The 25,362-nt window shown below is 36.3% G+C and overlaps 5 protein-coding genes across 6 annotated transcripts in view; 1 reads left to right on the plus strand and 4 right to left on the minus strand.

Annotated features, from left to right (window-relative positions):
* Positions 1-2,941: 2,941 nt before the first annotated feature.
* Positions 2,942-5,613, minus strand: LOC141902662 (uncharacterized). The gene is made up of 3 exons (XM_074790493.1): positions 5,523-5,613; positions 5,122-5,296; positions 2,942-4,762 (listed from the first exon to the last, which is right to left on the minus strand). Exons 1-3 carry the CDS (start codon positions 5,565-5,567, stop codon positions 4,548-4,550), a joined length of 435 nt encoding a protein of 144 aa, XP_074646594.1. The 5' UTR covers positions 5,568-5,613; the 3' UTR covers positions 2,942-4,547.
* Positions 5,614-6,453: 840 nt separating this feature from the next.
* Positions 6,454-9,678, minus strand: LOC141902255 (uncharacterized). The gene is made up of 10 exons (XM_074789900.1): positions 9,520-9,678; positions 9,270-9,362; positions 9,074-9,189; positions 8,896-8,994; positions 8,654-8,821; positions 7,390-7,525; positions 7,148-7,240; positions 6,954-7,069; positions 6,773-6,871; positions 6,454-6,694 (listed from the first exon to the last, which is right to left on the minus strand). The coding sequence occupies exons 1-10, from the start codon at positions 9,650-9,652 to the stop codon at positions 6,524-6,526; spliced, it is 1,224 nt and encodes a 407-aa protein (XP_074646001.1). The 5' UTR covers positions 9,653-9,678; the 3' UTR covers positions 6,454-6,523.
* Positions 9,679-10,006: 328 nt separating this feature from the next.
* On the minus strand, positions 10,007-14,456 carry LOC141902256 (uncharacterized). Its single transcript, XM_074789901.1, has 10 exons — positions 14,255-14,456; positions 13,849-13,941; positions 13,655-13,770; positions 13,476-13,574; positions 13,215-13,396; positions 11,609-11,844; positions 10,933-11,025; positions 10,736-10,851; positions 10,536-10,634; positions 10,007-10,451 (listed from the first exon to the last, which is right to left on the minus strand). The coding sequence occupies exons 1-10, from the start codon at positions 14,400-14,402 to the stop codon at positions 10,269-10,271; spliced, it is 1,365 nt and encodes a 454-aa protein (XP_074646002.1). The 5' UTR covers positions 14,403-14,456; the 3' UTR covers positions 10,007-10,268.
* Positions 14,457-14,906: 450 nt separating this feature from the next.
* On the plus strand, positions 14,907-16,887 carry LOC141901229 (hematopoietic prostaglandin D synthase-like). Its single transcript, XM_074788338.1, has 5 exons — positions 14,907-15,100; positions 15,727-15,819; positions 16,166-16,281; positions 16,461-16,559; positions 16,649-16,887. Exons 1-5 carry the CDS (start codon positions 14,953-14,955, stop codon positions 16,829-16,831), a joined length of 639 nt encoding a protein of 212 aa, XP_074644439.1. The 5' UTR covers positions 14,907-14,952; the 3' UTR covers positions 16,832-16,887.
* Positions 16,888-20,197: 3,310 nt separating this feature from the next.
* The window catches only part of LOC141901922 (nuclear receptor subfamily 1 group D member 2-like), a 43,926-nt gene continuing 38,761 nt past the window's right edge, over positions 20,198-25,362 (minus strand). Inside the window, exons 11-15 of one of the 2 annotated variants that reach the window (XM_074789496.1) lie at positions 24,790-24,885; positions 24,541-24,692; positions 23,130-23,266; positions 22,186-22,269; positions 20,198-21,873 (exon numbers count right to left, since the gene is read on the minus strand). In XM_074789496.1, the coding sequence (XP_074645597.1) occupies positions 21,870-21,873; positions 22,186-22,269; positions 23,130-23,266; positions 24,541-24,692; positions 24,790-24,885 (473 nt within the window). In that variant the 3' untranslated portion in view covers positions 20,198-21,869. The remainder of the gene's footprint in view (positions 21,874-22,185; positions 22,270-23,129; positions 23,267-24,540; positions 24,693-24,789; positions 24,886-25,362) is intronic. The other variant, XM_074789497.1, reaches the window with a different exon arrangement.

Raw genomic sequence — 25,362 nt, forward strand, 5'->3', positions numbered from 1 at the left:
ACTTGCGGCACCAATCTGATTGCTACGGAAGCCCCTAGGTGACATACGAGAAAGTTTTTTCACAATTTCGACTTATTTAGTCGAAATTCGACTTATTAAGTCGAATTTCGAGTTTTATTTTCATGTCGAATTTCGACTTATTAAGTCGAAATTCGACTTAATTAACACGAAATTCGACTTATTATGTCGAATTTCGACTTATCATGTCGAAATTCGACTTAATAAGTCGAAATTATGAAAAAAGTTATCTCATATGTCACCTAGGGGCTTCCGTAGATTGCTCGTTGTATAATCGCTGAGATAAATTTGAAGGAAGAACTATAAATGGGAAAACCCGGGCTAAAATAAAATGGGATATCTGATTGGCTTATGATGACATCATCTTAGCTGTGCATTAGCTGCCCACTCGGTCTAGTGTGGCAGGGGTTCGTACTGTGGCAATATCGATGCCATCAGGTTCGAATCCCTGCCGGGGTAGGATTGTGCAAGGCTACACTGTAGTTGATTCCCGCTCACAGCCTGCTGATTACTGGTGGATCCTCGCTTGCAACATAAAGCATAATTACAACATTTTGATCATACACTTATCGTGATGAATGAAATGATTTTGCATATTTTGGAAATGTATATAAATGGATTTATACCGTTGTTGTTGTCATTGTTCGGGATCTCGTCAACAATACGCGATAAGGTACGTACACAAACCACGTTCTGTAACATCATCATCCAGTGATAGTAAGATGAACGTTCGAAGAATTTTCTCCAGTTGATATACGCTTTATTTCAGGTTTTATTGTGTTTTTCTCGGTGTCTCCCTCTCTCGCTGGCTCTCTGTTTCGGGGACCCTCCTTATATAGGCACTCGCGAAACTGCCCCTTTTCCAACATTTTTTCAATGATTTGGTTCTGGCGTTTACATCTGATAGATCTCAGTTTCTTAACTGTCCATCTGCACAGCCCGTGAATATCTTCCCCAGGGTCATATGTGACGGGTTCCCTGTTCATTTTTGAGGCAAAATCAGCCTCAGCATCATTTGTCGTAGTTTTTCTGATACGAATATTATCATTATTGACTAAGGAATCTGTGTCCTTCTCACGTGAATCAATTATAGTTTTACTTTGTTTATCCTTAGTATACAACTGTTTACTGGAAGTCTCCTCAGCGCTGGGGATTATATTATTATCTGCTACCCTAAAATTCTTATTCAGATCAGATTCGAATCAGTTAACTCAGAATTATTTTCATTACTCAATATACTATCATTTTCACATTCTAAAAATACCTCTTTACATATTTCTGAATTCTCTGCTAATTCGCTCTCTGAACTTTTTATTTCAGTAGCGTTTATAACTTGCTCCGTCGGCCCTTTTCGGGTCGTTACTCCCAAACTAGGTTTTGAATCATTATTGCTATTACTATTATTATTGACACTTAATTTTTCATTAATTTACTTGTTCCGATGTCGCACTAGTTACTTGCCTGTGACGATGCCCGGGTTCTCCACCAGTGATAGTAAAATGAACGGTCGAACTGCCACGAAACTGCCACGTCGCGCGAGCGCCAGCTATGCTAAATTTCCTTTTATGGTAACAGCAACTGTTTAAATTTGCCCTTTTCCAAGAATATTTCAATTAATTCATTTTTTGGGAAAGTAATAATAGTCCCTGGTAGCACCTGCAACTAAAACAGAATGCTGATCTGATATTAAAACAATGGATTATGAAACTGGCGACCCCAAACTGAATGGTTTTCAAGGCCGAATTAGTTCGGTTCAAACTTAGTTCATTGACGGTACCAGGATCTGTGAATGCTCTAAACCTATAGTTACACATAAATTAATGAATGAATGTAATTATTTTCCTAATACCAGTTTTACTGTGCGCGAGCTGTGGATCCTGGATCCATTTCCACAGTTATGAGTTTAGATTCGACTCAAGAGTTATCAACTTATTGCAAATGAACGAATTCTTATCAAAGATCATCAGACTCAACTCTAACTCAAAACTACGGAACTGGGTTCTCGATCCATTTGCACAGTTGTGAGTTTAGATTCAACTCAGAGTTAATTTCAACTCACAACTGTGGAACTGGTTCAATCTTGACTCCGGGTCCAGTTCCGTGGGTTTGATTTGCGGGCATCTGGTTCATGCGTGCGTGCGTTTGGAATCTATACCGATTCCAGATTTAAACGCGTAAGCTTATATATTTCAGAATGTTTTCTAAAACTCTGTTCATCGCCTTGGCCTTATTTGTGGTCGTTGGAGTTATGGCAGCAGGTAATCTATGAGAACAATTCTGTTAACTAGCAATCAGATGTCTTCTACGTTCACGGTTTCAACCGACAACACCTTGTCATAATTTTTCAGAAGTTCAGATTGAAAAGAGAGCAAATGACGTGTGCACTTGCGAGGGCAAAAAAGGCAAACCTGATTTCGCTAGTGAAGACCCAGAATGTTGCGAGATGCTGCTCGGAAGATGTTGCTTGCCAGAAGATTAAAATATTTCGAAAGAAATGAAAATAAAGCACGGTCAGAATTAAAATACTATTCAGAGTCTTGTTTTGAGTTTGTGGCGAACTTGTTACAGCTAATTTGATCAATACTCTCGAAACGGTGTTTTAAGCGCAGTGTCTGTTTGTGACAGACTAAATAAAAACAGCAAATCAAACTAACTGAGCATGATTTCAATGCGTATCGTTCAGAGACGACAAAACTAGAAACGAAGCATAAATCAATGAATGCTTGTCACTTATTATCAAGTTCACACAAAAGATATCAAAGGTTGACATTACATGATATTAAGATAAGAAGGCCACTGTCAGTATGATATAGTAAGTATATTTCATTTTTCATAATCCATACATACAATATGATAATATCAATACATTTTTAAGTACAATGGTTATGAGAATCCGGTGCTATTGTCAGTAATTAAGGCACTGAACCAATTGTAATTGTTATTTACGGTTTTCAGAGATATTCAATTCAAATGAGATTCACATTACTTTTAGAATTTACAGCAGCTCATATTGATAGCCTTTGCTCTGTTTTATCATTAGTTCATTTCAGTGATCTTCGAACTGGATATCGTTCTTGGCTTTTAAATCCGAATTTATAATCACATTTTTCCCGCTATCACTATTCGATTGGAAGTTTGGTAACATTTATTGAGAATTGATTAATCGATTAATCGAAGAAATTTATCAATTTATCAATGCGGACCCAGTGAGTACCCCAAAACATGGCGTATGGAAACTGTAGAAAGACCTACTATTTCTAATAAAGAGGCAAAATAAAACGACGTGAGCTTCGACGGGAGAGACAAGCAAACCTAGCAAGCGAAAGGATGTCTTTGAGGAGGGTATGAACAGGCATTATTACTACAAGATTTTTCGATGAAATTGAATTTGTGACGTGTATGCGATTCAAATCATTAAACAAACCGGTTGTTTCTGTATATTTTGGAACGAAAATAGCGTTCAATTTCAACTATTTGTTACATGAGATTTTGACCTAGTCGCGAAGGTTGAAATTACAATTGAGGCGTTCAGAAAAACGTGAGACCATACTTCGAACTAGTCACACCGCTTGATAAAAAAAAACTCTAATAAGCGGAGATTTATGACATTGGTGATACCAGTCGAAAATAATCCTCAGTCTGGTCCGGAATACTGATACCTAGAATTTATTGTATAAAAAAATTATCCATATTTATGGTTAATAATATCTAATAGTTGAAAACAGCAATCAATTCAGTAATTTTATTCTATATAATCACTACACTGGGTATTATGTAAAACACTCCATTAAGCTCATTCAGCTTCCACCAGGGAACCATACAGTGAAACAAATCTGCAAAATCCTCTGTTCGATATCAACGAAATTGTAACAGGTGCTTCACACGTGATCCAAACATGTACAAAACGTGTGTGATTACACTAGGTGGCGCTTCCTTCAAAAAAATCGAACTGCATTTCATTTTTGGTAACTTACCTAATTCCGTAAAAACTGAATTCCAATGAACCGACGCGATAAGATTAATTTCAACGAGAAACGCCTTAGGCTTTACTCGTTAGGCTTTACTCAAATTACATCATGATTGATATTTATTAATATCGTTTGGTACCGATATGACACTAGTAAACGTAGATACAGAGCTTTGTTTACACGAAGCTACTTGGGCGATATTGGAGAAAATAAAAGCGTTGAGGCTCAAGCAGCGGAATGAGGAGCCAACTTTACATTGTTCACACTCTTTATCGGATACAAGTAACAGTTCCTTGCTCCTTACTGGAAGGAGACATTTGAATAAGTAATAGAACTTCCCAGAGGTAATGAGAGGTCATCTGCTGTTTACTAGGGGATGCGTTTTTTTTGCGAAAACAGTGCTGAATCGATTTAGGGCGATTCAATTAGAGGCTGATAATATGAAAAAAGCATAAAAGTTGAATAAGCAGCCAGCTCTACATTTAAAAAATAGTCGAATAAAGAACCGGGAACTAGTAGTAGCCAGCTTTACTGGGGTACTTTAAATCCCTGAATATATCCTCAGTTCCTCCTGAGTTTGGAAGGATATACGTTATCATTATTCATTTCGTAGTTAAGTTGTAAATGTACAGCAATCGCGTAACCGATCGTGTGCAGGTTTCCATTTTCATCTACCGGATATTTTTGCCTATACAGATCGATCGCATCATCCATGAATTCAGGCAATTTTGATTCGGGAATCCGCTTTATATGAGGCATAACTGCGTTAAACCATCCTGGAAAAAAATATACACAGTATTTAACATTATCGTGTTTCAACCAACAGGAACAGGGGCGGATCTAGAAAATTTGGGGGCACTTTGAATAAAAAATGTTGTCGCAAGAAGCCCAAACAGGCGATCTTTGGTCCTCCCCAAAATTTTAAGAATGGATACTTTACATACTAAATGACATTTCTTGCATTTGAAATAATTATTTTCAAAGAATTAGTCCTGTATTATTTCTTACATCCCCGATGATTTTATCAACAGGGTGGGAATTTGTGAGCCAAACACTGAAGAGATTGTGGTGTATTTATTCATGGTTTGTTTTAGAGTCCCGAAGATTAATTTCATGATGATGATAATATTTTCACCTTTAGCAGATTCGAGATCGGGAAAAGTTATATCATCAACAGTGTTCGTGCATTGTATAACAGTAAACCCTAGTGACTCAGCCATTCGTCGATATCCGGTAACTTCATCCGGGAATCTCCAATCACTGAATTCCTCCCAGCCGGACGACGGGTACGACCACTCAGGCGTAAATCCCTGCGTTTAAAAACAGTTAGTTCTTATCATTAGATTCGCTGAAATTTAGCAAAGATGAATCCTTTAAAGTATTAGCTGAATAAGGGACAATTGATTAAGTACGAACGCTTGAAGGGGGGTCAAAAATTCCCCCACTTCTCCCTACGTACAAAATATTTAGAAAATCGAGGAGATTGCGTACGCACTTTACTTATGGACCGCCTGAAATGCATATTTGTTTACGTACATGAAAGTAAGGAGACCATTTTTCCAATTTTGCAACTTCAGACATGTACTCGAGTTGTGCTGATTTTAGGAGGAGAATGATCACTTCGCCATTTAGGGAAAGTAGAGATTTTATATTTTCTAAATTCGAATACTGATTTGGAGTCCAGTGTAGAACTACAAACGATGTTATTAGATCAAATTTCTGCCGCCATTCCGGTCTGAATGAGTCGGGTTTGGTCACATCTGCGACTAGATATTCAATTTTAGGATTCGGATTTTTTTCCCGAGCGAATTCAACCATTGATTCATACTGAAACAATATTATAACATGTAGATTCAAAGACTTTTAACGTCTATGACGTTTTATATTAATATCTCAACTTACAGCGACTCTGCAAATTTCAAATGCATTGTTACCTTATCAAAAGCAATTAGATTTTCAACATTGTTGATATGATTCAGTAATATATTAGTGACCTCTCCGCTACCGCAGCCTATATCCAATACATTCCTGTAACTATTCTGCTGAAATTCTATCGATGATATAGTTCTTGCAGCCCAATTTTTCTGGCCAGTGTTGTTATTTGAGTAAAGTTCTGCGTTCGGGTTCATTTTGACAGATCAAGGCATCTTAAACGTGCATGACTAGCTAAACCCGTGCTACGTGTGCTAACATGCCCATACATGTGAAATACACGAAACCACTACAACTACAACTATACTACTACACACAATTGTGAATTAACTCTTTTCAAATGACTTAAAGAAAAGATTTTTTCTCACGGAATATATAAACATTACGAAATTCTTTGTCGATTATTTCTATTGGTTTCAAGACTGCCAGAAAAACACGTCCTCTATTGGTGGAAAGAAAAACTCACGTCTGCTTTAACCTTCGGAGCTTCCTTTTAAACTCCTCAAAATTGCACAATTAAGTTAATTAGTATCACTATAACATATTTATTTATCTATATTCTAGAACTACAGGTAATGATACAAGTTCTAAAATGAATTACTCAATTACAACGCTGTTTTGGGTCGCTTGGCGAGGTATGCAGCGATATTTGGCAGCTGTGCTATTTTGTCTTTATGAGTGGTTAGCGTCGGGAATTTCTGAAGCAATTTGGCGAAGTCTTCATTCTGAAGAAAGCCATCAATCACTGAGAACACCAGTAAATCCGCTACCGTCACCTGAAATTATTGACGACAAAGTAAAACATTTTTGCAAACTTCAAAAAGTGGAAGTTTTTCAACAAATCTAGATCTTACCGCAGAACCGACGAAAAATGTGTTTGAGCCGAGTAATTTTGTGAGCGCTCCAAAAAGTCTTGGCATTTCTTCTTCAAGGTTCGTTTTCATAATTTCCGCCTAGAAATATCATATTATTATTTTGTAGAGATCATACACCATTTTGATTGTCTTCATTACTAAAGTATTCTATAAGAAATACCTTTTTCGCCTCATCTTTTTCGAACACAACTTTCCACGCGGTCTCGTTAATATCGTTACCAATAAACATCACTTCCATTATTCGACCCATTTCCATTGAGTTATTGGCAAACATGCCTACAAAAATCCATCTCGAGTTACACTCTCTAATTCTAACTATTACGATCAGATGAAATGGATAAATAAATATCTTACCAAACTCTTTTGCAAGGTAACTAGCAATAGCTAAACTTTGAGTCAATGGCTTTCCATCAATCTCTAGTATTGGTAGTTTACCAAACGGAGCTCCTGAAAACCAATGAATGAGGAGTTGTAATATTCAGCAAGATATTTCCTCCTTTAGAATCTTTCTCATATTTCTAACCGAATTGTATGTGTTTAAGGATGGCGATGATTAGGAAATTAAGAGAGTCACGTTTAAATCAAAATGTACGTACCGGGTTTAACAGCAGCCCATTGCTCAAATGTATATCGAACATCTTCAAATTCAACTCCGGCCTGGGCAAATAATAATCTGCTAATCTCAGCTCGACCACGAACATCGAAATATTTCAAAGTGTATTTCGGCATGTTTCAAATGTTGTTTGGTAGGCAGCTACTTCAAACGAGTAAATGTGAATACTGACTAAGAAATCGGGGGTTAATACGAATGTGCACGTACGTGTTTGCGTTATGCTTGGGTGCATTAGTTCTGTGACGTAAAAAAGGAACACCAAAGATTATAAATAGCGATCTGTAAAGGCTATAGTTCCTTTCATATTAGCCTCGCTGGTTGTATACAAGTCCCCGACCGACAAGTTATTCATAGCCTATTTCTTAACCTTACTTTTTCAGCCCCGTGCAACGTGTATGAAGGTGTCTCATATATCTATTTACTTATACTTGTTTCCAATCTGCAGCCATAAACACCTTGATAGCAAGCAATAACGTTTGAAATAAATCGCCCATGGGCAAAGTGGTTTACCTTCAAAGTGGACTTCTTTGGCAAGGGCATTGCCTATATAAAATCTTTTCATTTCTTGAGTTCTAAGTTCAATTTCATATTTCATATTTTTCAAAGAATTATTTCGTAGCAAAATAAGGCCAAAAATATACATTTAAAATTTGGTAGGGTATAGGTATACGTATAGGTATAAGGGAAACTATTTTATATTTTATATTAAAATATTTTTCACAATATGAAAAATGTTTAGATTAAAAATTCATATGATATCACCAATATGAAACAAAACTAATGTATAAAGATATATCTAAACTTGTTTTTGTCACTGCACGGTTTGGTGATATTTTGCAGTGAACCATCCGGCAGCGCGTGCATTCAACTCATGTTTCTTTTAATTCCTCAGCTTCCTTTTTTAACTCATCGACACTTTGCAAAAATATACTTAATTAACGTCACCACCATATTGATCAGATGTTCAAATATTTATTCGTCTATATTCTAAAAATATAGTCATATTTCACTCATCAATCTGTGCATTAATATGACTATTAATTTCTGCACAGTTCTGAAAGGATTCTACCACAGGGGCTCACAGGGGCTCGTATTTGAAGTTTGGGGGTGAACTTAAGCTTAGATCATCCAGTATAGTACCAAGGATACTAGATGATCTAAGCTACAGTTCACCCCAAACTTCAAATACGAGCCCCTGTGAATTATACAGACTTTACTAGCTGTTCCATAAATGATTTACCCAGTTACATTTTAGTTTTGGGTCGTTTAGAGAGGTAAGCAGCGATTTTCGGCAGCTGTGCTATTTTCTCTTTATGAGCTATAAGTGTTGGGTATTTCTGAAGCAATTTGGCGAAGTCTTCATTCTGAAGAAAGCCATCAAGCACCGCGAACACCAGTAAATCCGCTACCGTCACCTGAAATTATTGACGACAAAGTAACATTTTTTGCACACTTCAAAAAGTGGAAGTTTATCAAATCTATATCTTACCGCAGAACCGACGAAAAATTTGCTTGAGCCGAGTAATTTTGTGAGCGCCCCAAAAAGTCTGGGCATTTCTTCTTCAAGGTTCTTTTTCATCATTTCCGCCTAAAAATTGTATATTTAGGTAAGACCACACCGTATTTTCGATTGGCTTGATTACTAACGAATTTTACAAAAGAAATACCTTTTTCGCCTCATCTTTTTCGAACATAACGTTTACGGCAGTGTCCATTGTATCGTTGGCAAAAAACATCACTTCCATTATTCGACCCATTTCCATCGGGTTATTGCCAAACATGCCTACAAAAATCCATCTCGAGTTACACTTGAATTCTATCTTATTACTTTCTTCAGAAGAAATGGATGAATAAATATCTTACCAAACTCTTTTGCAAGACAACTAGCAATAGCTAAACTTTGAGTCAAAGGCTTTCCATCAATCTCTAGTATTGGCACTTTACCAAACGGAGTTCCTGAAAACCAATGAATCAGGAATTGCGATATTCTGTGAGATTTTTTTCTTCGTTTAGTTTTTTTCATGTTTTGAACCAAAGTGTTGTTTTAGGATTATTATTGATGGTTTTTGTACGGAAATAACAAAGTCAAATAGATGGATCAAAATGTACGTACCGGGTTTAACAGCGGGCCACTCCTCAAATGTATAGCGAACATCTTCATATTCAACTCCAGCCTGGGCAAATAATAATCTGCTAACCTCTGCTCGACCACGACCATCGAAATATTTCAAAGTGTATTTCGGCATTTTTCAAGTTGTTGTCTGATAGGCAGCTACTTCGAACAAGAAAATGTGAATATGAACTTGAAAGTCTTGAGTTTATATATCTGTTATATTAAGACTGTCAATCAAAAAAGGAACACCAAAGTTATATATAGCGATCTGTAAAGGCTATCTAGTTCCTTTCATATTAACCTGCGTGGTTGTAAAATAGCTTATTCGTGGCCCATTTCTTAACCTCACTTTATCAGACTTCCCTCCTATAGGGTGTCCCATTATATATCTACTAATACTTGGTTCCAAGCCACTGACAAAAAAACGTCTATATGGAAATAAACATTACCTTTGAAAAGAATTCAAAAAGCAACTAATGATTGAAGACATATGTTTAAAGAATATATATTTTCTTTATGTTCCATGAATGAATTTCAATTAGCTTAGAATGATAATAATAATTTATTTCATCATCAATTAAATCGAATACAAAATTACAAATAAAGTACATGACAGAATTAGTTGATTGATGATAGGGATCTGAACAGAGCCATCAAGGCTGTACATAGGACATTCGGGCCCCTTGAGAAAAATGTGTTGATAATATGTTAATAGATTATAATAATAGTGATAATATTAATAAATGCAGTTAGAATGCAGTTTTAGGTCTGTTTTCGAGATAAGTAGCGATCTTTGGAATGCTTGCTATCTTGTCTCTGTGCGCTGATAGTGTTGGAAATTTGTCTAGGAATCCGACCAGTTGTTCATGTTCTTTAGACAAACGAATTACGCCATCTGTGACCAGAAACACCTGTAAATCCGCTAATGTCACCTGAAAATAATGTGAGAAATTTCTTTATTAGACGAACAATCACGGGAAAATGTATTTGTTGTGTATTATCGAAATACATCTTACCCCAGAACCGACGAAGAATTCATTCGAGCCAAGTAATGTTTTGAGGGCGCCAAAAAGTCTTGGCATTTCCGTTTCGATGTTCGTTTTCTTCATTTCTTCCTGAAATATTGATAAGAATATGAAACTTGGATGGCTACTAGATATCTTAAACGAATGCTATATTTCTAATAACTTCTTGAATACGATCTTCAATACAGTACCTTCCTAGCTTCATCTTTTTCGAATGCAACTTTCCAGCCAGCATCCATGATATCGTGAGCAGTAAAGAAAACCTCCAATATTCTGCCCGTTTCCATTGCGGTATTACCAAGCAAACCTGCAAAAAATCCATCTCGGATGATATCTCTTATTCAATGATACATGATCTCTGAATTTAACTTAATTAAAGAAATCTTACCAAACTCTTTTGCGAGGTAATTAGCAATAGCTGTACTTTGAGTCAAAGTCTGTCCATCAATCTCTAGAACTGGTACTTTACCAAAGGGAATTCCTGAAAATACCGTTAAGTCAAGACTATCTTTTGCGAACTTGATATCAAGTCATCAAATTGTAAAAAAAACCGGCGTAGTCATCATTTTCAATTTCAAATTTGAAAAGAGCAACTAAATTGATAGTTCGACATATTGGCCAGACACCAGAACTCGGTTCCACATCTGTGAGTTAACTTTGAGCAAAAGTTAAATGATTTTCTACTTTGTAAACTCTTGGACTTAAAGAGTCCAGGGGCGGATCCAGTGGCATGTTGTGACCATGTCGACCAATAAAAAGGGCATATATTCTTAATTTAGGGCGGAATGGCATATCAGCAAAATTTTTGAAATTTTACTATCATTTTAGAGCTTTCTGAGCATCTAGACATTTAGTCAAGAAACATAGGTTATTTAGGAAAAAATATCTATTGTGTATACAGGTGGTTACAAGGGCAAATTTTGATACAGAGAAAAAATTAAAAGGCACTTTAAAATTCCGACCGTGTTGGGCGACACGGTCGACGCGGTCTAAATCCGCCCCTGGAGTCATATCTAAACTCAGAACTGTAAAACTGGGTCCCATTACATTGTCAGCTTACTTACCGGCTTTTATTTTAGCCCAACCTTCAGCATCCTCGATAGCAAGTGTATATCTTACATCTTCATATTCAACTCCAGCCTGAGCAAATAATAATCTGCTAATCTCAGCTAGACCGCGAGCATTGAAATATTTCAGAGTGTATTTCGGCATATTTAGATCGGTCTCTGTTAAAACAAGTCGACAGCGAAAATGGACTCTGATAGATCTGATATCGGGGTTTATATATGAAGTTTCTACGCTTATCAGTGATTAAGTGCGATGTTCTCGCTGATAAGGACGTCATTGGAGACAAGGTTGAATCATTCATCACGTTGTATGATTCTCTTGTTTGTACTTTACTGATTTCATACTCGAGTGTTTTCTATTGTAAAATTTTAGAGTTCAATAAAGTTGTATTGTATTGTTTTGTCTTGCGTCAGCTGATCTGGGATTATAAGCCGGTGTAATATGACACAGATTCATGATGGCTTCTTCACAAGAGACGATCGCGCAAACGTTCGACATTAGGAGCGCTCCGTCCGGGTTTCGGGGATCATAACTACATCCTCCTCTGTATCGGTTGAAACCAGAACTCCGGTTATCTGAGTTAGTCGACTATAGTCGAACTAAGTGAAACCGAATGTTAATTAGTCGGAACTATATTCTGGAAATAGTTCGGAAATTAAGCGCATTCGGTTAAGTTCCAGTCCGACCAGGTCGATACAAAAACCGAATTTGATTTAAGCCCGGCGTTCAAAACATGAGTCATGTTTTTGAACCGGAGTGTACTTGTTTAAAGAAGTTTCCAGTTTCTAGGCGCCGTTTTGTGGCGGTCCCCCGTGGTCCCAATTGTTGCGATAATTTGCGCTCATTTTCAAAACATAAGTTATGATTGAATGTCCGGCAGCTCTGCACTCCCTTGCTCGATTAACTTAATTGATACACCATTTTAAAGGAAATGAAATGCAGGTATTTGCCGGTGATTATTCGATTTTTTTAACGCAACAATTAAGAGCAATATATAAAAGTTTGATTACGAAAACAACGAAGTCACATACAGGTGTAGATGGATCAGAATGTAACCTACGGCGCTGGCCACTCCTCAAATGTAGATCTTCATAATCAACTCCAGCCTGGGAAAATAATAATCTGCTAATCTCTGCTCGACCACGAGTATCAAAATATTTCAGATTATATTTCGTCATTTTTCAATCAAATTGCTGTCTGGTAAAAGTTACTTCAAAACAAGTAAATGTAGATGTGAATATGAACTAAAATAAGTCTTGGGTTAATGTGGCATTAGTCTGCCAATAAAAAAGGAACACCACCAAAATTATCGCGATCTGTAAGGCTACCTATAGTTATCTATAGTCCCTTTCATAACTGGTCTTAATGTAAAAAAGCTTATTCGTGGCGGCCCTTTTCGTAACCTCACTTTATCATCCTTGAACCCTCCCCCCCCCCCCCCCCCTATAGGGTGTCCCAGTATATCTACAGTACATAATACTTGAGTTCAAGCAGAAAACGTCTATATGGAAAAATAAAGTAACACTTGAAAAAAATACGAAATGCAACTCATGTTTTAAGATGTTTAAAGAATATATATTTTCTATGAATGAATTTCAGTCTTAGAATGTGGTTTTAGGTCTGTTTTCGAGATAAGTAGCGATCTTTGGAATGCTTGCTATCTTATCTCTATGCGCTGAGAGTGTCGGAAATTTGTCTAGGAATCCGACCAGTTGTTCGTGTTTTTTCGACAAACGAATTACGCCATCAGTGACCAGAAACACCTGTAAATCTGCTAATGTCACCTGGAAATATCGTGAGAAATTTCTTTATTAAACGACGAACACTTTCATCACGAAAAGATGTAATTATTGTGTATCTTACCCCAGAACCGACGAAGAATTCATTTGAGCCGAGCAATGTTGAGAGGGCGCCAAAAAGTCTTGGTATTTCTGTTTCCATATTCGTTTTCTTCATTTCTTCCTAAAGTATTGATAAAAATATGAAACTTGGTTGGCTACTAGACATCCTAAACGAATGCTCTATTTAGAGATCGTGAATACCTTCTTGGCTTCATCTTTTTCGAACGCAACTTTCCAGCCAGCTTCCATGATATCCTGGGCAGTAAAGAAAACCTCCAATATTCTGCCCGTTTCCATTGCGGTATTACCAAGCAAACCTGCAATAAATCCATCTCGGATGATGTCTCTAATTCAATGATACATGATCTCATTTAACTTAATTATAGATATCTTACCAAACTCTTTTGCGAGGTAATTAGCAATAGCTAAACTTTGAGTCATAGTCTGTCCATCAATCTCTAGGACTGGTACCTTGCCGAAGGGAATTCCTGAAAATGACCATTTTATCAAAGAATTAGCAAATCCCCGTCAAATCAAAACCACCTTTTTCAAACTCGATATCAAATTGTAACGTAGCCGGTGTAGTCCTCGCATCGTAGCTTCAAACTTGAAAAGAGCAAAGATGATAGCAGTTTGTGTAAGAGGTATCCGACATATTGGCCAGACACCAGAACCCGGTTCCACATCTGTGAGTTAACTCTGAGCAAAAGATAAATGATTTTCAACTACTTGAACTCTGGAGAGTCAAATCTAAACTCAGAACTGTACAACTGGGTCCCGCTACATTGTATGCCCACTTACCGGCTTTTATTTTAGCCCAACCTTCAGCATCATCGAAAGGCATTGGATATCTTACATCTTCATATTCGACTCCGGCCTGAGCAAATAATAACCTGCTAATCTCAGCTCGAGCACGAGCATCGAAATATTTCAAAGTGTATTTCGGCATTCTTAGATCGGTCTCTATTAGCAGTTTACGAGTGAACTGTGAAAATAGACTTAGAAATCTGGGGTTTATATAAAGTTTCTTCGCTTATCAGTGAATAAGCGCTATATTCTCACTGATAAGGACGACATTGGAGACAATATTGAATCATTCATCAGCAGATCTGGGCAGGTGACTTTATATATATATATTTTTCCACTGAAAAATTTTGAGTGCCAGTGATCTGATAAACAAGTAAAGGCATAAGTTATCAATGACAGAGCTCGCTAAGGACGTCTAGTTGATACGGCTAGGTGTGTAAAAGTCAGTGGCTTCCGATAACAAATAATGCATTGACTCATGCTATATATATACGGTACTAACAGTTGGTCGAGAATCTAAGATGAGAAAGCGAATAGAACTAAAGTTGAAAACTAAAGTTCGTGATCCCCAGATAAAGTTAGAAGTTCAAGATTCGCTAACACAAGTTTAAACGCGAACACGAACTTTAGACCGCTGAAATCAGAAACACGACAATAATTTCCAGACACAGTCCATGATTACATGATATATCATGTCTCGGTATACGCTGAAATATTTCAACCTACGTGCCAGGGGTGAAATCGCCCGACTTCTATTTGCCCAAGCAGGTGTCAACTATGAAGATGTCAGATACACGCATCGGTTCGAGGATCCGAAGGGATGGACAAAAATCAAATCTAGTGAGTGGACTAATGCACCTAGTTTTTACTTTTTGAATGAAGGAAGTGTTGACAGGAAAACCTCGTTATAACGACCTTGGATGTTAAGATTATTCGGTTATTAAAAACTAAATATCAATGTACATGTAGGCTATAATATAAGTTCTTATATTGGGTAGAAATAGTTAAGAGGAGGGGCTGATAAAATAACTGGGTGCTTTTTGTACTCTAACCATGTACAGCAGAACCTCGTTACATTGACCTAGGTAGGATATAACGATTTATTGCTTATAACAAAACTAGAATTTTGACCCAAATATGTAGGACAATTTGAATTCTTATGATTTCATACATGATATAATAGTGAACTATCGGTTATAACAAACATATTTTCTGGTCCCTGAAGTTCGTTTTAGCAAGGTTCCGCCCAATAAAGAACTATCGCTTATAACTATATTTCTGGTCTCCTGAAGTTCGTTGTATCGAGGTTCCATTGAATAAGGAACAATCGCTTATCACTATATTTCTGTCTCCGGAAGTTTGTTGTAACGAGGTTCCACTGAATAAGGAACAATCGCTTATCACTATATTTCTGTCTCCGGAAATTTGTTGTAACGAGGTTCCATGTACTCTTAATGTATTTTCAGAACTACCGTTCGGTAAAGTGCCAATACTCGAGTTTGATGGACAAATTCTGACCCAAAGTTTAGCGATTGCTCATTACTTAGCGCGAGAATTCCGTATGTATTCAACGATAAAACCAATTACCTAGCCACCAACAATCCTTACGTATTTGTTTATTCAATCTAAAATATATAGAATACACGACGTTTCGATCTCACCCTAGAGATCATCGTCAGGTGTGAGATATAGACTAAAAATATCTCACACCTGACGATGATCTCTAGGGTGAGATCGAAACGTCGTGTATTCTATATATTTTAGATTGAATGAATAAATTCTGGTTTTTAAATTATTTTAATCTGAAGATAGTGGGTTTTATCTTATTATCCGTTCACCACGTTTGAGTGTGGTTATCGTTCTATAATGCTCACGTTTATAATATTGACATGTATTTATCCCCAGATTTGCTTGGCGCCAATGCAATGGAAGAAGGCAAAACGTACGAAGCATTTTTCACAGCTCAAGATATTATGGAGGCCCAGTATTTGATGTTTCTAGAACCAGACGAATACAGGAAGGTATAGCGCAGAGAGATACCAGATTATTTTAATCTAAATACTGAGCTCAGTTCAACGGTTCTTGGTTAGAATTTGACTCTAAAACGTAGTAAATAAACTAGAAATGAACTACAACAGTCAAACTGATCTAACAACATTGGAATTGAGTAATGAACTTTTATCAATCATTTTATGTTTAGGTTCAGCTAGAAAAAAACTATGCTGAAAATGATTTGCCTCGACTTCTCGGGAATCTAAGCACTCTCCTCGGTAATAAAGACTTCTTCGTCCCATCAGGAGTAAGTTTTCTTTACCAACGAGCAACATGTCCTATTCATTGATTATTAAAGAGTGAAATTGATTTTGTTGGTCATGATTTTCTTTGCAGGTGACTGTAGGTGATATGAACGTATTTCTGGTTACTGATGATATGCACCTCGCGAAGCATAAAAAAGATTATTTGCCGAAACTGATTGCGAAGTATCCGAATTTAACGGCGCATCGTAATCGCGTCTCTCGTCTACCTAACATAGCGGCATATCTTGCCAGACGACCGCACACTGATTCATAAATCTCCTATACTGGAATACTAGATAATAGAAATAAAGCATTTCTGTGTCCGATGAGAGCGTATTTGAATTGTTATAACTCTTTTTTAACAGGTCGTTTATCCGGGCGCCGCTTAAGGCAGGTTCGGGGGTACGAGTCACGCAAATACTCCTTACTTCGTAAACTGAGATCTAGCAGTCATTTCTTTCATTTAAAAAACCCTAAAACGGTTCCTAGGTCAATTACTAATGAAATTGAGAACCTAATTGATTTGGCCCTTTCAGAGAAATTTGATCCCTTTGAAAAATCCTGGAGTCACTCATCGCTTCTTGATACAAATACCATCAAACAACTATTGCTCTTAAATATTTGATGTTTTATCCATATTTTGGTCGATTTGCAGCAGAGTCAAAGTCCAAATAGCGAATAAGACAGAAAACGCATTTTAATACTTGCGAGGAGTTTATTTCAAAAAATCCACAGAACCAGAAAAACTCTACAAGGTATATATATATATATGCATATATATATATTTATAGTTTACATAATTACAGAATACAGGCTTTATAACATTCAAGCTAAAAAAAGAACTTTAAAAAGCAAAGTTTAGATAGAAATTGAATTGGATCGCATCAGAATTATTTTCTAAGTGATGCGAAGTAAATAGAAACCAAAGCTGTGAAGATGACGAAAACAGAAAAACATCATCGAAGTCTTTAGCACGGTACAGGTTTTGTGATATATCAATATACGAACAATAAAAATAAGAAATGTAGATCAAAACGAATTCGATATAAGCCAACTTTCATAACATGGAATGATTCACAAAATAATGATTCACTCGACGACAACATTTCATTCCATTTCATTTAGAGGTAAAAACAGAACAAGCGGGAAAAAGATTATCTCTATTTGAACTTAAACACGCGATCTAAGGCTAAATAAAAATGATACCTTGTTCCTCCTTATCGGCCGGGTCATTTGGTAAAACTCAATAACCTTTCTAATCAGTTCATTTCTATATAACTTCTGTTATGGTTAGCTTGATCGTTAGGCGCCCAGCCGGGTCAACTTTAAAGCTCGGCAGAAATTAGAAACAGGATATCAATTTTCGTTAGCCTTATAAACGAAAGGAAATAAAGAACGACGGACCCGGTATAACAACATGTCTAGCATACACCTATTAATTGAACCTAGGAAAAAGTTTTCCCGGGGACTATCAAAACATTTACCGAATAAACAGATAAAATCAAACTATTATCGATGTCTGGAACGTTTAATTATTGTAATATGAATATACCGACTATGACCCTGTTTGCCTTGTTAAGGCCAAAAAAAATTGATACCTTGTTTCTCCGCTCTGCTGAGCTTAAATGTTGACCCGGCCGGCCGCCTATCTACCCTATACATTACTTTTTTTTAAATCGTGATCAATTTTACCATAACAGACCCGGCCGCTATAGAAACGAACTGTTAATAAATTTTATCATATTTTACAAAAATGACCCGGCCGCTGCGGAGAAACAAGGTATCATTTTTGTTTAGCCTAAAGCCTACGTAAAACGCTGCACAATCTACTGATATAAAAAGAGCTCGTGAAGATACTACAATCTACTTAATAGAATTCATTACAAATGAAAGGCACATTATATGAATACATAAAACACATTCGATGTCTTTTTTTAATTATTTGTTGTAAAGACTTACGTAGTTTTTTTCGTTTTGATAAGTTATAAAATGGCTGTATCTCCCCAGTAAAAGGATACCAAATAATCTAAACTATCTTTGCACGAGATTCATTTTCGAAATTGCCTAAAAACACTTTGGCAATACGATGTAATATGGCACGAATTGAAAAATGGAAGTATTATGAAGTTTAAGCCTTTTATTATCATTATTGGTATGATACGTTTCAATTTGAGGAGATAATCAAAACTGAATGTACCCTAAATACCATATGTATAATAAATACTACACAATAATACAATGAACGCATTATGCCCACAATACTTCAAAATTCATAAAGCAACAGCATTAGTTAAACATTATCAACAACCATTTCGAGAGACTAAGTGTCCTGTTATTATTACTACACGCTAAAATTACCCTTTTTATTCATTTATTAGATCAGCAGTTTTAAAACAACAGTAACATCTTTGTGTTATCAATTATCATAATGCTGGACAATAAATTTGGAACCGTCAAGTGAAGTTTTAAAGAGTGGGACCAGTTTTAGTAGATCAGAGTTTGGAAGCTGTTTACTCTTACGGATTGGTCAGCAGTATATAGTGATAACAAAACTACAGTTTCACGCTTGAATTGGTATCAAAAAGTTCTAATTCTACAGACGATCACAGACTCAAATACGTTATAAAGGCAGAGCTCAGTTTATAACCATAAACAAGTTACCATAATATTTCGTGGTCAACAATTTCTGATGTACAAACAACAATACGCAGCCGTATTTGTAAAAGCCTGTTGATAATATATACTACTCACTTTCCAGTTATATCGTTAGAAGGTGTGCTTTGATAGGTTGCGATCAGTTCGATGTTATTATCAGCAATCGCTACAATGCTGCTTCACTATACCGTGAGGTGCTGCCGCTATGCTCATCGTTAGCGGTATTTCCAAACACTAACATGAACTAACTCTGGCAATCAAGGCGCTTCTTCGTGAGGTGCTGCGCTTATGTACGTCATTAGCGGAATCTTTCTCATGCATTATTGTGCAGTGTGATTATATACTAGATTATGAAAAAAGAACAATTAAGTTTTGAATTGAAAAACAGAAGTTGATGCTAACGCTAGTGCATGAAATATCCGCCAACGAATAGCAAGCACCTTGACGGTGTAGTAAGGCAGGATCCCCAGAGTTGGTTTATATAGTGTAGGAAAATACGTTAGCACGAGGATAGCGGTAGCTTGAGCCCGCCTAGGCCCAAGAAATCAGGGTGACAAAATATGGGCTATTTATAAGCCATTTGAGAAACCCGGTTTCAAAACTTGAAACTAACACAACCAACAATAATCAGTCGTTCAGTTGATACCCTGTCTGGTGAATAATATTATGTACAATTATTAGCAATTTGATCAAACAAAAATGAGACAGATTCAATCGCCGTGCTTTTAGTTATATATGAATAAACAATCATACTACAGAGTATAGGAAGATAAAGTGAATTTAGAATATAGTTGTTGAGCCAAATAAAGTAAAAGTGCCACGGTATTTGTAAAAACAAAAAATAACAGTTGAAGCAGTGTAGTAATGAAAACTTTTTTCATCTATATACAACATAATCATGTCTATATATAGTATTTGTATTTGATAAAATTCATTTTATACTTTTTTATGTATTTGTTATTTATGTTAATAATGTAGGCCTATATACATGATACATATACTAATATATAATACAATACAATCGAATATGAGGCAGTGTTTTTAAGTTCACATGATTTCATCATTACAAAAACTCTGATACACTATTATAGATAATACGCAGATAATGATGTTTTTATCATCAATAAACGATAATGATTTTATCACTGATTTCAATAACATTTTAATGATTCTTATATAAGGGGCTAGTCATAAAATGAGTACGCAAAATTTTTCAACACACCTTCCTGCTCCGTGTGAGCAATTCTAAGCATTATATCATGCAGCCATGGATCCACAAGGTGCTTTGAATACTAGAACAGCCCCCCCCCTTAGCAAACGGGTAAATTCTATGTATGAGGTAATCAAAAGCAGTGCCACAAAATGCATGGAAATGAGACCAATTCTTCAAAATATCCCCAGAGACACAGCTTTACACTGTCACTGCTTGCAGTGATGGTAAGTCCAGTGTCGCGTGGCCCCCTTTAAAAATCTTGTGGATCCACCCTTGCACTATACATCTTCACCCATCAAGGGATTCGAACCCACTACGCTAAAGCTGTTCCCCGAACCCCTTGACCTCACAAGTCGTTGGAGTCGTTACTAGCCGACCAGAATCCAGTCGTACCAATCACAGCGCTTGTAACAAACCGACAGTAGACTTCTGTTGGTTTCCCGTTAAATTGACCAATCAGCGAACGTTTTACCGAACAAGGAAGTTTTTCGCAAATCGATATATGACGTCACGCGCAACAGCCCCAATAATGAAATCACGCTTCGTGAGGCCAGGGGGCTGGTGGAAGCGAGTTCGGGAGTGATACTGGACCCCTGGCAAGCGAGGATGAGGGAAGAGTGGTCAATTTTTTACCTGAATGCGTACTTACTTCATGAATGTACCTTACACACATTCAAAACGTTATAAAAAACTGAATTTCCATTTTGATGCAAAAATTATTGAGCTTGAAAAAAAACCAACGCACGCCAAGCATTATGCATTAAATATCGTATTCTTGTGTGGAGGGGCGACATCATGAATTCACTGAGTGCTTCAGATCCTACTATTATGCTCATATAGATGACTATTATCGGAGACAATAACCTTTGAAACTATGTATGAGAAAAACCCATATTTTAAAATTCAACAATCATTATTTTGAGACAGGCTTACGATGACTAATCTAATCATATAGAAATGGAGTGTTTTCAGTATTTTCATCTTTCACGTAACATTGAAATATTTGAAAGCACCATTTTACAGTTTTATTTTCATTAAAGCACCCACTTTCATATAAAATACCAAGCAAGTAATTATAAATAACAGTATAGCGAATAATTGTTCATATGATAATAACAAATGTTGATTAACTGCGATCAATTGACGATCGCCTCGAATCTAGTTTATAAACTCTGAAGTACCTTCAAACTTATCGCCTTACTGCAGACAAGTATGAACTACAGGTGAAATATATTACCGAACCACTTCAGGTTTACTGTTTGTTGTTATTGTATGGCACATGATTTTGATACGGAGACAATATCAATGGCACTATTTGTACAGGTCTAGCTCATACTCTGGGGGACAGGCTTGAGTTGGCTGGCACGTCTACACGCTAGCAACAGTCGGCGTAAATTGAGATCGTGATGATGCGGAGAAAACAGCAGAGACTGTTAGTTCCTGCTTACCTGAAAATAGAAACACATTTTACAGAAACAATCTTTAAAACTCGTTATAAGTTCGAAATCACTGCATACAAATTTAAAAGGATTTAGAATAATACAGATTTGAAATTTCAAATGTTTCAAACAGTCTCGTGAGATTATTAATTCTTGAGAAATGAATTTCATTTAAAAATTTTGAAAAATTCTGTATATAGTGGGTTTTAAATTTGAATCTATATTCTCCACGTCAAGAGTGTACAGGATATTCTACCGATGCGAAACTCATAAATTCCATATAAACAATAAAAATTACTATGAATTCAATTATGGACGTACCAGGAATTGATCTCAGGTAGTGGCTGACATGGATGAGGTGTTGGGGGCTGGCGGGGTCTTTGATCCAAACATCCAGAGGGTGTCCTAGAAAATAGAGAAGCACATCATGTACTCTTCAGTCATGTAAGGTAATTTTCATTATAGAGAAATAGGTGATGAATGATGACCTTAGTAAGGTAAAGGCAGTTATTGATAGAAATGAAACTGGAAAAAAAACTTAAAAAACCAACAGAATATCAAACAATCATATTTTCAGGATATGAACGAATATGAAATACACTACTTAGATTTTTTTAATTTGAAACATAAAACTTTGACAAATGTCCTTGAGTATTCATAACCTTTATGTACGTATAAACCTGGTATAACAATGAACTCCTAAATCTATTCAAATGAGTCATTTTTAATCGTACTAAACAGATGTTTTTTAAACGATATTCTAAACAAAACTTCAAAATCAACATATCCATTATGATTTAACGTTGATAATAGAATTACTAATCAGGATATCAGCCTGGTGCGGGTGTTCATTTCCGTAGCTGGATTGCAGAATCGTCGGCGGATGAGGGTCACGTTTTTTAATAGGGCATGAAATTCAAGAGTCAAAAATGGGTCAAATTTTCGACAAGCTAAAAATCAAAAATTGAAGAGAAAGGCTGCAACCTAGACCACCACTGAGTGTTCGGTAATTGTCTAGATGAAAATGAAAGTAAATAAACCTACAAACCATTAGACATGCATGGTTGAATGTAAACATAAATTGATCCCAGCCATGTTTTCCTCGCGTATTATCATTAAACCCACAAGTGAAGGCAGGACACGCTAAAAACCCGCAAATCATTTTCACGCAATTTCAGAAATTGAAAAATCATTAAAATCATATCAAAAATCATGCTTAAGGGATTCAACCTTCACCTAATACCGGGCTCGAAAATGAAACTTACCAGGCAGCATTGCTGCGCATTGTACGGCTACCGGTCTCATAGACCCAGGTATTAATATCAGTATTGTCAGTCCATACATGGGGTGGGGTGAAAGTCCTGAAGCTCCATGCACGGGCCAGTTCAGAAACTAGGCAACTCTGCAATTTGCCAGGATGAATACAAGTTTATTGCGTGTTACATGATTTGAGTTGTTTCGATAGAGGGTGACAATCACTGCCCAAATCTATTAGCAGTTGTTAAAGGATTAAATTCTAAATCATGAAAAAGTGAAGTTTAAATGTGAGCCAAATATCAGTCATTTTAGGCAATCTGTACCATCAATACATGATGTGTATTTTTGTGAAAAGGTAAATGTTAAAGAGGAACATACAACAGGGGTGGATCCAAGGGGGTCTAAGCACCGCAGGCCCCCAATTATTTGCCAAGATAACATTTTCACAAAACGGTTTAAGAAAGTTACACATAAAGTGGTAAATTAATTTTGTTCAAGAATCACTCTAGATGCCCAGAAAATGGTCCATTGTTTCAAATTTTCTTAAGGGGCTCTCGGGACTTAGCATCTACAGCACTCGCGATCATGTACCAGGTACATGTATACAACTAGGCTTCCAGTTCTGCCCCCCCCCCCCCGCCCCCTATTCAGAATTCCTGGATCCGCCCCTGATCAGGTACTAATACTAATATCAGGCAAACTGCATCTATTAATGTTAAGAACATTCACCATTATTTCAGCAAAGCTTCTGAATGTTGTTTAAAGAGACTCGGCAATGCATGGAGCATCCCTTAACTATTTGATAGTTGATAGAATTCTTCTTTTTTCAGCGAGTTAGTGATTAGAAATATACTTCTAATTATTGAGCTTTTTGGATCTGGATTGACTTTTTTAAACAATTCTACTAATTCATTCACGAATATAGAGTACGGAATGCTACATCGCGAAATAACTAATAGAACAAAATATATTATCAATTGTAATCAGAATTCAATCTGATTTCAGTCAATCCAGTTCCCCAAATGCCGTAATCATTTCAACACCAACCGAGATCATTTACGACAAAAATGAAAACTTATCAAAATGATTCGAAATTTCTTTCGTCAAAATCTGTACCGGTAAATGATGTCGGTGAGAGTTCAAATGTTCAGTCAGTCAAATCAAACCCGCTTAATTCAAATCGGCTTATTACAGATTTCTGTCTAATCCGGATATTGTTTACAGTTCACACTACACCAGCAGCAAATGTAAATGTATGTAAAATATAATGTTTAATTCAGATTTCTCATAAAGAATTAATTTCACGAATGATCTGAATTATAAGCGGGTTCTTCTGTTTACAAAGCTATATCTCTAGTTAAACCTCTATGATATTAATTGATTAAATGCACGCGTTAATTTCTACGAAGACAATTTTACCTCTCCGTCAAAAACTTCTTGATGTAATTCGGGAAACTGAGACGCAGCGTCCGGTAATTTCATCTTGATATTATTCAAAACTTGAGCGTGTGCTGTATTGATCTTCCGAAGTTGAGGGATGATTTCTATACATTTATAAAACTTTGAATCGTCTGAAAAGAAATCGTTACGAATCTCATTTTAATAACGTTCGAAAGATAATGAATTTAGGAATGAAATATTGAAAATGATGTCGATATTTTAAACTACCTCCAGAATAGTGTCGCATCAGATATGTATGAAATGCTTGTAAATAAACAAACTGTAATTTACTTATTGCTTTATAATTGTTCAATCCAACACGATCTGAAATTAATCAAAATAATTTATAGTCGCACAAGTTACACATTATCAAGGTACGTAGCTATGCATCCATGGGAGCATGAGGGTCAAAATTGGCCTCATGAAAAGTGGCATTTTGAGTACTTTATGGACTTGTAACTTTCATCAAGTCCAGTTATCAATAGAAAATCCATCAAACATCCCATGCAATACGGAATTACATGAACGAAGAGATATGGGAAATCTCTCTCTCATAAGATAAAATCCTACAATAGAAAAATAAGCCCCAAACTTTTTTGAGCTAGTAGTTTACTTCAACATTTCGACTTCATCTTAGAATAGAAAAGAATATAGAATCTTAGGTCAGGAATAGAGTATTTCTGAAGATAACTATTAGGATGGTCAAAGCATTAAAATGAACTACTAACTCAAAGAAACATTTCTGACTTTTCTTTTCTGTACTGTGGGATTTTACCATATAGTCTAAACTCTTGAGTGTTT

This window comes from Tubulanus polymorphus, chromosome 3 (assembly GCF_964204645.1).
Source record: "Tubulanus polymorphus chromosome 3, tnTubPoly1.2, whole genome shotgun sequence".
Classification (NCBI taxonomy): domain Eukaryota; kingdom Metazoa; phylum Nemertea; class Palaeonemertea; order Tubulaniformes; family Tubulanidae; genus Tubulanus; species Tubulanus polymorphus.